Source organism: Chanodichthys erythropterus, chromosome 4 (genome assembly GCF_024489055.1).
Source record: "Chanodichthys erythropterus isolate Z2021 chromosome 4, ASM2448905v1, whole genome shotgun sequence".
In the NCBI taxonomy this organism is placed as follows: domain Eukaryota; kingdom Metazoa; phylum Chordata; class Actinopteri; order Cypriniformes; family Xenocyprididae; genus Chanodichthys; species Chanodichthys erythropterus.
The window spans coordinates 9,675,473-9,689,474 of record NC_090224.1 but is presented as its reverse complement, the minus strand read 5'-3'; the positions used below and the strand labels follow the sequence as shown (position 1 = coordinate 9,689,474).

The 14,002-nt window shown below is 35.0% G+C and overlaps 1 protein-coding gene across 2 annotated transcripts in view; it reads left to right on the top strand.

Moving 5' to 3' along the window:
- usta (uronyl 2-sulfotransferase a) overlaps nucleotides 1–13,014 on the top strand; it is a 75,638-nt gene extending 62,624 nt beyond the window's left edge. For both annotated transcript variants that reach the window (XM_067384002.1, XM_067384001.1), the window contains exons 6-8: nucleotides 9,247–9,344; nucleotides 10,289–10,446; nucleotides 10,674–13,014. In XM_067384002.1, coding sequence (XP_067240103.1) covers nucleotides 9,247–9,344; nucleotides 10,289–10,446; nucleotides 10,674–10,978 — 561 coding nt within the window. In that variant the 3' untranslated portion in view covers nucleotides 10,979–13,014. The remainder of the gene's footprint in view (nucleotides 1–9,246; nucleotides 9,345–10,288; nucleotides 10,447–10,673) is intronic.
- The last annotated feature ends 988 nt before the right edge of the window (nucleotides 13,015–14,002 follow it).

Below are 14,002 nucleotides of genomic sequence, written 5' to 3'. Positions count from 1 at the left end.
ATATGAGACATGTAATGTGTAAATAAAAAAAATATCACACATTGTCATTTCCATTCAAGTTGTAAAAAGTGTAATATTATTTAATTGTATTTAGAATAGGCAAGGCAATTTTCCCATTATCATGTACATAGTTTGAGGCTGTCTACACTGGACACGTCAAATCCACCGCTGCAAATCAATTTGCCCGTGTCAGAAGTTGCGCAAGTGCATGGAGTATGTCATAAATAGAACGGAGCATCAGTTTTGCATTGCGCCACATCCAGTGTAGACAGTGTTAGCAATGGTCACTATTTATTCAGAGTTTTAAAATACTGCATTTGCAGTGTGCTGGAAATGCCACTTGTTCATTCTGGGCAAAAAAAGGACAAAAAATAAATGTGTGTATATCTACTGTTTGTGGTCAAATTAACCCCTTGAGCTTCGTACCCGCCCTTCGTAGTTAAAGAAACACCCAATTAGGCACAGAAACTCAGTCCCATTAAGCACATACACATGCTCTTTTTTTTCTTGCTGTCTTTCTCTTGTGTTTCAGTCATGTCTGTGCTGTTTCCTATAGGGATGCAGCAGTACTTAGTGAAGTGAGCACAGATTCAAACATAAACATCTGAATAGTGATATGAAGGGCTTACTACAATAAAACTAGTAATTTACCTATTCAAACAGAAGTTGTACTCATATGCACAGTTTACATAGAAAATTGCAGCCTGACCATGGAGTGACTTGACTTTGGGAATTTAATTCCCCTTGGGAATGAATTTGTTACACATTGTAATATGTTTGTGAGAGCGGGTGCAGGAGTCTGGCTGTATGTTTGGAAATTAGCTCAGACAATGTGAGCAGAATGTTCAGGAATTGATTAGTCATGCTTGTTTTTTTAGTCAGTTGCATTGCTAAATGCTCTAATCTCTGATTTGGAAAAAAAAATGCTGAAACTCAAGACAGTCACTTGAAAACTTGGCATTGATTGAAGAATTACATCAGTCGACTAAGGATTGTGACAGAATTATGGCTAATATCTGTTATTCATAAAACATAAATGGCCAGTTTCCCAGACACATATTAATCTGGAACATTAACTGGGACTTTTTCTTGCTAGTTAATTCAGTCCAGGCCACTTTCTCTGTTAACTCATCTTGTGCCTGGTGTAATGATATTAATCTATGAATATTTTTACTGAGAAGGGGTCAAGATTTGGCAAGTTAGCATGGTTCAGTTAGTACTGTAAGTTCAGTTCACAGTGGATAAAACAAGAGAACTCAATAACAGACCAACACATTAACAACATAGGCTACTAAAGCCAACTTATAAAAACAAGATTAGCTGAGACAGGTGAACATCACATTACAGTAATCAAGATGTGATGAAATAAAAATTGTATGATTCTTTTCAAATCTTGAATGTTGAACTCATTGTTGAGAAATAGTTCTGAACACCTAAATTCCTGAATACTGATTTCACATTTCCTTTCAGTGAACTGAAATATGGTTTTATTATATGTGTAATGTCATCTGAACCATGTACAAAAATTTCAATTTTATTTGAATATAATTGTAATGTGACACTGACTTTGCCATCACATGACTAAATTAGTCTTTAAAATATATACAAATAGAAAAGTTATTTTAAATTGTGACATTTCATAATATATGTATTTATTTTTGATCAAATAATGCAGTCTTGGTGAGCATAAGATACTTGTATCAAAAACATTAAAACATGACGCCAAAATTTTGAGTGCTTGTGTATTCAATTTTTTTTTTTAACTAATGACTACTTTGGCACTAGTAAATACTATCTATATCCATATATATCCATCTATTTATCTATCTATCTATTTATCTATTTATTTATCTATCTTATCTATTTATTTATCTATATCTATCTATTTATATATATATAATATACATATATATATATATATATATATATATATATATATATATATATATATATATATATATATATATATATATATATATATATATATATATATATTTACTAGTGCCAATAATAGTCATTAGTTTAAAAAAAATCTAATTTTGCAGCGCAGGTTATTGACTTTTAAAAGTTATGTGGTTCCAAGAATAAAGATAAACAAAGACTTTAAAATGATTGGGAATACTAATGGACAGTTTTTAATTGCTTTATAGATTAAAAATGTTGCTAGCTCACTTTAAATAATATTAAATCCATATCACACTACATTTCTATCAATAATTCACAATTATCTTTCCCCATTAACCATTTTAATATAACCATTTTTGTAATCTTACAGGAAGACACATGACAGTAGCAGTTCTGTTATGATGGGAGTTGAACCTATCTTAGCTAACGAGAGACTACAATAAATATAATCAGACCTTCACCATATAGAACATAACCTCTTCTTAAGATCTCCTCTCCTCCTGGAGGCTTGGTTAACCACATATCTTTTTTTATAGTTTAGGATTACTGTGGCTTGTGATCTCTCACACTAAACATATCTGTTTGCTTAATTTATGTGTCTGTAATAACTGGGCCCTTAGTCAGGAATGAGACTTCAGATGGTATGCTATTGAAGTTTCATTTTAGATCTTTCCTTTTGAATTTAATTATTATAATCTGTGACGTACTTGGGAATTCCCCCGCAGTCTGCATGGATGTGCACGCCCACACACACACACTCAACGTCAGACACATGATTTCACCAACACCAACACATTTGCATTACAACTGGATGCTGGAAGATAATTGGATATTGCAGAGTTGTCCCATATGTTTGGAGCATGTGAAGTGATTTTATAAAGTGTGTGTTAGAGGAATGGCCATGCTCACAAGGACAAGGAGGGGGGTAGGACTTTCTCACCTGGTGTGACTGAAATTTTACAAGCTGGTTTCCTTTCAACACATTCTCTAGGCTTAAGCTAGTCCTAGACTAAAATGCATGTTTGAGCTGTTTTAACTGGAAGCAACTTGCACTGATATATCTTAAAATATGTCAGTACCATTGTTTTAAAATATGTCCATGCTATTGTTTTGACTACACTGCGTTCCAAATTATTATGCAATTGACATTTCAGTACGATTTCAGTACAATAAACATTCAGATTTTAGTTTTTCTAAGAAAATGTTTGTTTGTTTATTTATCCATGTATTTTTAGATAACTGGTATCAATCTCAGACAAAATAATTTGCCAGATCTATGGAAACCCTACTTAGAGGTTGTTCCACATTATTAAGCAAGTCACAGTTCTCATGCAATATGGGGAGGAAGAAAGATCTTTCTGAGGATGAAAAGCATGAAATGGTGCAATGATGTGCAAAAGGCATGAAAACAACTAATATTGTGTGAAACTGAATGGAGATTATCGAATTATCATAAGATTTGTGAGTGATTTAGAGCACAGCAGAACTCGGTCAGATAAAGGCTTATTAATGAAAGTTCCTATCAAAAAAATGTATTGTATTGAAAGGGCAGCTATAAAAAAGCCAGTGGTGAGCAGCAAACAGGTATTTGAAGCTGCTGGTGTCTCTGGAGTCTTGAGAACCTCACCATGCAGGCTGGCAGTTGTGCGTAAAGATGCATTTTAGACACCACTAACCAAACCTAACAAAGAGAAACATTTACAGTGGGTGTAGAAATACCTTTTCAAACAGTTTTATTGCTGTGGTGTTTTTTTGCAGCATGGGATAGTGCATAGTGCATTGTACAATAGTGCATTGTACTATGCACTATCCTCCTTTTTATACCATAGCTGAAAATGGAGTTATGAACTCCAAATATCTTGCAAAAGTCATTTTAATACCCTCCATCTCACTTCCCAGTATTCCAGCCCAAATCATCATCCACCAGCTCCTTGCTGACGTCGCAGTCTTTTTGGAACGTGGTGGCCATTCACCAACCATCCAGGAATCCATCCATTTAGACCATCCATTGTAGTACGGCATTAGTCAGTAAATAAATAAAACTATTTAAAAATGAGTCTTCATGTATTTCTACACACACTGTAAATGTTTCTCTTTGTGAGGTTTGGTTTGGAGTGGCTGAAATGCATCTTTACGCACAACTGCCAGCCTGAATGGAGAGCTTCTTGAGACTCCAGAGACACCAGGAGCTTCAAATACCTGTTTGCTGCTCACCACTGGCTTTTTTTATTGCTGCCCTTTCAATACAATTAATTTTTTGACAGGAACTTTCATTAATAAGCCTTTGTCTGACCTAGTTCTGCTGTGCTCTAAATCACTCACAAATCTTATGATAATTCGATAATCTCCATTCAGTTTCACACAATATTAGTTGTTTTCATGCCTTTTGCACAATATTGCACCATTTCATGCTTTTCATCTTCAGAAAGATCTTTCTTCCTCCCCATATTGCATGAGAACTGTGACTTGCTTAATAATGTGGAACAACCTCTAAGTAGGGTTTCCATAGATCTGGCAAATTATTTTGTCTGAGATTGATACCAGTTATCTGAGATTTATCATGGATAAATAAACAAACAAACATTTTCTTAGAAAAACTCAAATCTGAATGTTTATTGTACAGAAATCTTACTGATATGTCTCTTGCATAATAATTTGGAACGCAGTGTAAATGCACACAAGTGATGTTTTTTTTTTTTTTTCTAAGGTACATTTATAAAAGCTATTTAAATGTCCTAATTGAACTAAGGCCTAGTCCTGGCTTAATCTAAGCCCTGTCTATGAAACCGAGCTTTAAAGTGTATACAATATGTAAGTATGTTCTGCTAGGTGGCTTCAGTGGCCCAATTTTGTCTCAGATGGTCATCTGGTGTGAAAAAAAACCTCAGATACAGAGAAAAAATGATATACTAGTATACATTTAGGCACACTTGGCAACATTTATCATGAATTTAAAAAAAAAAAGAAAAAAATTACGCTTAAAATATGAAAATGAAAATGTATACGACCTTTGAAACAGTTTGGGGTTTAAGATTTTTTTATGTTTTTGAAAGAAGTCTGAATTTAAACTGAATTTATTTGATCAAAAAATACAGTAAAAACAGTGACATTTTGAAATATTATTACAATTTAAAATAACTATTTTCTATTTTATTATATTTTAAAATGTAATTTATTCCTGTGATGGCAAAGCAGAATTTTCAGCATCATTACTCCAGTCTTCAGTGTCACATGATCCTTCAGAAATCATTCCATTATGCTGATGTGGTGCTCAACATTATTGTTTTCAATGTTGAAAATTATTGTGCTGCTTAATATTTTGATGAATAGAAATATGTTTGATGAATAGAAAGTTCAAAACAGCATTTATTTGAAATAGAAACCTTTACTGTCACTTTTGATAAATCTTAAATGTGCTTGCGCCAACAAACTCAGTTGTTCTGTAAGGTCATTGTGTGAGAAATGCTGGCAGACCTTCAAAGCTGTAGTACTGCCCATGTTTACTAATGACTGGAAACATTAAAGCTGAACCGTGTGTGTGGTGTGCGCACATAGGAAGTAAATTGCCCCCATTAGTGGAACTTATCCAGGTTCTCATTTCTCCTATCGTATCCTTTCATCTCATTTTGTCTCGAATCGTCTCTCATCTAATCTCTGCTTTGCTCAAACAGTGGTGACTCTTAATGCAGCCACACATTATGTATGCAGTAACCAGTATTATTTCTTATTTGCATTCATCCTTTTGTAGCATTTTCCAGACAGAAAAATGCTTTCTTTCATGTGTGGCAGAGCGTGTTGCTTGGTGACGTCCATCTGGAGGTAGTTTAGGGGTAAATTGCGATGGCTGTGTTCCTAGGTGCTTAGTGAAATGGCCACCTTGGGACTGAATCAAGAACACAAGGCCAAATAAGTGTGTCACCTGAGCTGAAGTGGGTCCTTCTAGAGAGAGAAAGACTGACCCGTTTTACTGCTCGGGATGTTTGCCAGAAGCACACTAGACATTTGCTGTAACTTTTTATATGTAATTTCATATATCCAAACAGACTTTCTTTATTTTTATACTCTCTTTTTTCTCCACTCCAACAAACAGCATCTTCCTCCTCATTGAACTTGTTTTTAATTGCTGGTTTTAAATGTCTGGTGCAGCTTTAAGGCATCATTATCTCTTCAGGGCTTGAGTATGTTGTTCTCTAAGTTGCTGCGTAATTGGCGATCTGTTAGAGGATGACATTTCTGTTCCTTTTGTTCTCCGCAGACATTTGCCCTTTTGACCATCTGGCTTTCTTAACTTAAATACTCGTTTCCTTTTTATACACCAAAAAGTCAACGGAAGCCCAAATGGGACATCACTTGTTTTTCTTTCGGCAATAGCATCTGTGCGTTCAAAGTGCATATCCATCAGAGTTGTATGTGTCTCCATTGGGACGGAGTGGAGACGCGGATGAAAGGACATTGATGCGCTCTTGGCTTTTAGACTCTATTCAGATACACACAGAGTGAGTATTGTTAAAGGAACTGGCCCTCCTGGAGCTCCACTGCTTTGAAGAAATCTCCAGTGCATCAGCTTGATATTGTCAACAAATGAACACGTTTATAGATCAGTGAAATCAAGCTAAACAGCAAACTGCTTTTTCTTCTTCTTCTTTTTTTTACCCCCAAGCGAATTAAGTTTCCCCAGAATGCTGTGCATGTTATATTATCTACAGGTAATAATGTCCAGGCATCGATGTGCACAATTACTGTAATTTTCCATTGCTTATACCCAGTGTTGGGGAAAGTTACTTTTAAAAGTAATGCATTACATTATTGCGTTACTCCCTAAAAAAGTAACTAATTGCGTTACTTCGTTACTTTTTATGAAAAGTAATGCGCTACTTTACTTTTGAGTTACTTTTTCTCACCAGGGCTGGGCTTGCTTGTTTGTTTGTTTTTTAATAACAACAAAAACGTTCTATTTTTGGCAAAAAGGCCCTTTCACACCAAAAGTGAAATGAATAAGCCTTAGGCTGAAGGAAAAGCATATTTACACCTGTACAGTAGAGGGCGCAGCTCAAACAAACCTTTCAGCTGTGCTGCCATTCTGGATTTAAGAAGAATAGGATACAGGAGAAGGAAGTTCTAGTTCTTATTTCTAAATCTAATCTAAAGTATTTTTTGCTTATTAGTATGGTTGAATTAGGTATATTGAAGGTCAGCAGCCAAGACATTGGTTAATAATTGAGATTAAATACATAAAGTATATTTGTGTAATTTAATATAGTTAATTATTACAGGTTTGCAAAAATTCTGAGATTGCATTTCACTGTTTTTATTCATTTTGAGGATACATACTGAATGTTTTCGTGCAAGTGAGATGAGTAAATGCATGTTCACATTTAGTCTAGAACTACAATATCCATCATTGCTTACACAGCGCACACAATATCTCTGCACTGTATTCCTCTCAACATGGGGACAACATGTCAGTCAATAAATGTGAAAAAGTAACTTGCATTACTTATTTGAAAAAGTAACTTAGATATTTTGTTGTAAATTGAAAAGTAATGCGTTACTTTACTAGTTACTTGAAAAAGTAATCTGATTACATAACTCAAGTTACTTGTAATGCGTTACCCTCAACACTGCTTATACCTATAAATATCATGACAATCAAGCCTTTGTCTAGACAAATGTTTGGACACACTGGACTAAATTTATGTTTATCATAATTATTTTTATCTGAAGGCTTATGCTTTAATTAATTTAATAATTAAATGTAACATTTTCCAATCTATATTAATGTTAAATACTGTTTAAAAATCATCCCAGGATGCACCGGTGTGTTTAGTGGAGTAAAAGAAACGAAAGCACTCAAATATTTGGAATGTGAGGTACTGTGGAAAGTGGAAGTACAGAATTTGGGAGGGGGACAGTAAAAATAATGCCAGTTGACTCATTAAAAAAACTCTGAAAGTGAAAACCAGCTTGAAAATGAGGGAAAACATGGGTGGGGGACAGTTAAAAAAAAATTAATAAATAAGCAATTTGACTGATATTTAAAAACTGTCAAAGTGAAAACCTGCTTAGAAATGAGCAAAATTTCTAAAATAATCAAGTCTGCAGTTAAATCACCCACCATTTTGTGGGGTCAAACAAAACTGGCGAAACTATCAGAAACATTAATATTCGAAAGTGACTTATAATTGAAAAACATTCATGCTTTTAATAATCAGGATATGGAGATGATTAAAGTAAATTTCTAAAGATGTATTGCAAATGTGTTTCACTTTTAGGGGACTTAATGAAAGGCAGAGAAATAATGTTCACATGTCAACTCATACTTGGCATGTGCAAAAGCCATTCTACTGTGAAAGATTAATGCTGAAATAACTCCGAGTATGTTTTTCTACCTGCCAGCATGAGGGCCCTTCTCTTCTAGACCCACGGCTTGCATGTGATTCCCCCACCTGGGGCTCATGAAAGGGAAGGAGTGCGTGGAGTCTGGAGCCTCGTGGCTATGTGGTCTTTACTTAACCTCTCTTGTGCGCGAGTTAGAGACGAGGCTGTTAACTTGACAAACTGCCCTCTTTTCCAAGAAATGTCATCTTGACCATCTACTTTCAGCATGTAATAAGTTCTCTCAAATTTAATGTAGTATCATTATAGCAATTGTTGTTTTGAGGAAATTGCATATCGTCGTCTTCCACATCTTTTGTTTTTCCATATAATCTTTTTACTGTTGTCCATGTTGTTCTCAGAAGACTTCACATGTATTGTAGTCTTGATACACAAGGGACAGAGATAATTGGCATGTTTTTGTTTTGTTTTGTTTTTATCTCAGTACTTCTTTAGTCTGGTCTTCTCAGGCCTTGTAGTCTGGTTTCTTTTTGCTAGATAAAAATGGAATTAAAATACATTGCTTTCCTAGGCCTCTCCTGTTGTGTTTTAAATAAGTGTGCATATGTGTGTGGGTGGATTACATATCTTCCCATTGAATGTTCCCCAAGTTAATTATAGTTTTTGGATCAAATAAAGTGATAAAACATTGTTGCATTGGATCCAGATGAGTGAATGTTTGTATTTTGGATGCGTTTATTTAAAGATAACAGTCGGTGCCGCCACATGACTTTCAAAAGACTACTTGTTTTAATATTTGTGTAAGTGGTGCCCCCTTGTGTTCACTACAACAGATTGGTGGTACTTTTTATGGAGCTGCTACAGTATAAAGCATATAGTCCTGTGTCTATGTCTATGATTTATAAGCACATTTTGGGTGTTTGCTCTGTTTTATGTTCAATGTGCTGATTTCTTTTTGGCTGTAGCTCTATCTGTCTGACTCATTTGCCCATTTCTCCATTGTAGGACATTAACGTTTGCATCATGGAGAACTACCCAGAGTGCTCCAACCCACGACTCTTCTACATTGTTCCATACTTTTGTGGACAACACCCTCAGTGCAGGTAATTATGGCCCATCATTTGGGTATTGACGTTGATGAGTTAGTATTTTTCAATGGCGTAAAATTTAGTAGGGACGCTAGGGACATGCCTCTACCAATATTCAGCAAACCTGAATTATCTCTTGCAATAATTTGGATTTGAAAAAATTAAATATATTTATATGTAACCAGTGTTGTAATCTTTGATGCATCTGAATGGGTCTTTGCATTAACATTCCCAGAGAAGTCATAGTAAATATGTAAGAAAACCATGCTCTTTCAAGAACATGCATGGACAGAGTAAGTGTTTGAAACAGCCTATGTACACAGTTCAGTTGAATGATAAAGGTTACCCTCTTTAACTTTAACTTAATGTTATTAAGCTGAATGTATGAAGCAAACTGTTAGCTCAAATGTCCACAAAATTAAAAACAACACTGACAATTGCACTATGGACAGAGTAAAGGTAAAGTTAGATCTCTGTTAAACTGCCTCCTTCTCATCATTACCTTTCATTTATAACAGAATTGATTAATTGTCCATGTAGACTAAAAACCTTAATGTTCCTGGATAAAGTTTTTTTTTTTTTTTATCTCCTCCTTCTGTCCACACCAGTCAAAATCAAACCTACGCCTTTGGTATTTTTATAACTAATTTTAAACATATGGGTGTGTATTGCTATATGTGATGATTATAGAGTTAAATAGCTGTTTTGTAATCATACAGATTTTATTTCTATTCAGCAGTTAAACAAGATTTTTTGAAAACCAGACAGTTTCGGTTCCCTTTGACTTCCATTGTATGGACGAAAAATACAATGGAAGTCAGTGGAAACCAAGACTGTTTTGTTACTTTTGTGGGTTTTGCAGAAGAATGAGCATCACAGAGAATCTCTTCAGTTAAGCAAACTGAAATATTTGGATGTTTTCATGTCAAAAAATTGTAACTTTTCTTTGTCTGCTATAGAGAGCCTGGAGTTTGGGCTTTGGAGAGGGCCAAACGAAATGTCATAGAGAACTTCCTGCTTGTGGGGATTCTGGAAGAGCTGGAGGATGTATTGCTCCTGCTGGAGAGACTCCTACCTCACTACTTTAGTGATGTGCTAACCATCTACAAGAGTCCTGGTGTGTTTTATTCAATTACTTCAGAAATTAAATCAGAAATGTAAAAAATGAATGCAAATATAAATAAAAATTAAAGAGCATTTAAAAATTCAAAACAGTATTTAAATCTTCTGAAACTCATCTTTAAACTGATGTGCTACATTATTTATTTATGTTTTAGCAATTTTGAATTGCATACTGTAGCTTTCTTTGTGGCTCATAGTTTTGTAAATCTGATTTCTCTGCAGCGTTCTGGAAGATGGGGAACCTTACAGGCACAGTGAAGAAACACATGCCGACTATAGAGGCCCTGCAGGTGCTTTACCAAAGGATGAAGTACGAGTATGACTTTTACAACTTCATTCGTGACCAGTTCCATCTTACCAAGAAGAAAATTGGCCTCAAGTCCGCCTCCCAGAACTCAGCTCATGAACCTGACTTCCTCCGTGAGCTTGCCCTTAGGACCCATGAGCCTTTGGAAGAGGAGGAGGAAGAGGAAGAAGAGGAGGACATGGGACAAGAGGATGCAAACATCTGGATGGTTCAGCCCTGAGTAATAGCCATGGAGGTGTAGGCATGGCAGATATCTCATAAGCTTGATGTCTATGTCCAATCAGGAGGTAGTCAACATTCCCAGGTGAAAATTGGGTGTGTAATAGTGATCCCCGTGTTTTTAACGGGACGGCCCTTCGAGACACTCTCAAGAGGAGCAAAAAAGGGTCTGAATAGTTATTTAAAGAACTAACAATTATGACAAAATGATTTCGTTCATGTTTATGAAATTAAGCAGTTGGTTGTGGTCATTTCCTGGTGAGATGATCCACAATTGGAATTACAGGGATGTTGCTGGACTGTCAAAATGGAGGGAAGAACTAATTGTGGTATAGCAAAATGAGATGCTGTGGAAGTATTATTTCAACTCTTGTTCACCTGAAACCTGGGTGAACTCTGACTCAACCCACACTTTCACACGCAAACACATTCAGACTATGCAATAGAGGCAAGATCTCAACAAAGTGCCAAACCTTCAAAGTGAAAAGGATTACTGCAAGATATAGTTGTAATCACAATAAACAACTCAAAACACCAGTCAGATCTGATCATCTAATCACTCACTTCCTCCTCTGGTTTTAGAAACCTGCTGCAACTCTGTGCCAGAACTTCAGTGCAAGTCTTTTTGAAAGGTTCTTATTATATTGTACAGTGAATCAAACACTTTTGAATGTCTGCAAGATGTCAAATGCAGCACACTGTTTATCTAAAATGTTTAATGTGGATGTTAAACATTTTGTTAACCTTGACAGTGTGTCATCTGTTGTGTTCAGTATTTGCATAAAATCAGGCTCGTACGTTTCATTTGGTACATGGTGTTTCAAGCAGCTATACGATTTTGTCACAGTCTGTATTGCTCAGCAGTGTATACTGTAAAGCTACTGGGATATCAAACAATACCCAGCTAGTTATATCTAAACAATGTTCAGGCAGCACATAGGAAAACTAGTTTGACAACAGGACAAAAAAAAAAAAAATGAATGAATGAATGAATGTGAAATTTTGTGGGAATATGAGTTTGTAAATTGCGTTTTAAACCCATATATATTTCTAAATCATTAACATGCTGCTTTGCAGATCAACACCTATTCCTGTAGTGTGTTCTAATTACAGAATGGTCCACTTATTTTCATTACAGGTCAGCCTCGTGGAGCATTTTTCTGGTCAAGTGAAATGATTAATACATGAATAAATAGATGCTATAGCTACAAGCTCTCGCAGAATTTAACATTTTCCTCTTAAACTTTTCAGTTAAGTATATACTTGTGTATGTACTTGTTTTGTGTTCAATGTGGATTTTTATATTGTTTAATTTATTGTACAATATTTTGATTATTGCATTCCGTGTACGAATCTCAGGAAAAAACAGAGCAGATATATTTTTTGTTTTTTGACATCTTAACAGCTGGCAAATATTAAAGCATCTGATACCTAAAGGTTACTTAAGGACAGCAGTGGCTATTGTTTTGAATACCAAAATGGAATGAAAATGGCTAACATTACAAATTAACTGCACCTTTACTGGGAAAGCTCTCAAAATAAAAGCATTTTAACAGCAGTTTTGCTTGTAGGACTTGTTCATAATTGCTGTATGAAAATGTTTCGTATTCTATGCTTACAAATGATTATTTCTTATTTTATAGCAATCATTTAAATGTTCTTTTTAAAATAACATTATTTTATAGGCTATAAGGATTATAATGGTGATTACTATTTTTTATTACTATTTCGTTTGAGAACCACATAGCAACTTTGTGCTGGCCCAGGTCTGTCACGCATGGTTTGATGATCTGGGCCACATGTGGTGTGGAATGATGGCACTTGGGTGGACCGCTCCTGTTTGCCAGATCTGAGCCACAAGCAGACCAAGAGCAAAAAAATAAACCAGCAATAAAATAAATTATTCCAGAAATGAAATAAATGATTCTGAGCCTCAAAATCTTTATATATTATTTATAGAACCATCTTAGCATTAACAAGCCTGTTAACAAGCAGAATCACTGAAGCAAAGAGAACAGAAACACAAGAGATACAACTGACTTCACCCACAGCCTTTAGATGAAATCAACTGAAGATAAAAGAAGACTTTAAATCTCTCCAGATTGACTTTATTTCTGTCATTCATCTACAGAAGTTCTTATTGAGAATTAGTTTAATGCTCATGTTTGTTTCATTTGAAGTCACCATAATGGTGATTGGTGTTCCATTAGTTGGGCTCTTAACTCTTATAGTATGCTTGTTTTCTCTGGCTGTTGTGATTGTGTGTGTTAAACACATTTGCAGTATCAAAGAAAGCTGAAGTGAGATCAGATGATGATGATTGACACTTTAGATTGTCATCTTTGTTGAGATTCATGTGCCGATTCTTGATGTTTGTGTGTCAGTTTAGGATACTTGTGTGTGTGTGTGTGTGCGTGCGTGTGTGTGTTTGTGTGTGTGTGTTTTAATCTTCTGATCAATTCTGTTCTTTTATGAGATTTCAGTGTTAGTTTTGTTTAGTTGCGAGATCTCAATCAGTTTAATTTTACTATGAGATTTCAATTACGGTCAATTACGGACACTTTTGTTGTTTTAGGAGATGTCAACAGCAGTCAGGTTTAAATGACAGTTATGTTCCATTATGAGATTTCAATGACGTCTGTTTTGTTCCATTACAACATTTCAGTGATGTTCGGTTTTGTTTTATTACAAGATTTTAAGCTTGTTTTCAGTGTCGGTTTTATTTGGTTACAAGATTTCAATGACAGTTCATTTTTCTTTTACAAGATTTCAATGATGAATTCCATTATGAGATTTCATTGATGGTCAGTTTTGTTTCGTTATGAGATTTCAATGATGGTCAGTTTTGTTTCGTTATGAGATTTCAATGATGGTCAGTTTTGTTTCGTTATAAGATTTCATTGACGGTCTATTTTAGTTTTTTTGTGAGATTTCAAAGATGGTAGGTTTTGTTCCTTTAGGCTGGCCACACACTTGAAAATTTTAAACCTGATTTGCACCCCCAAAAAGGATCAAGAGAAGACAA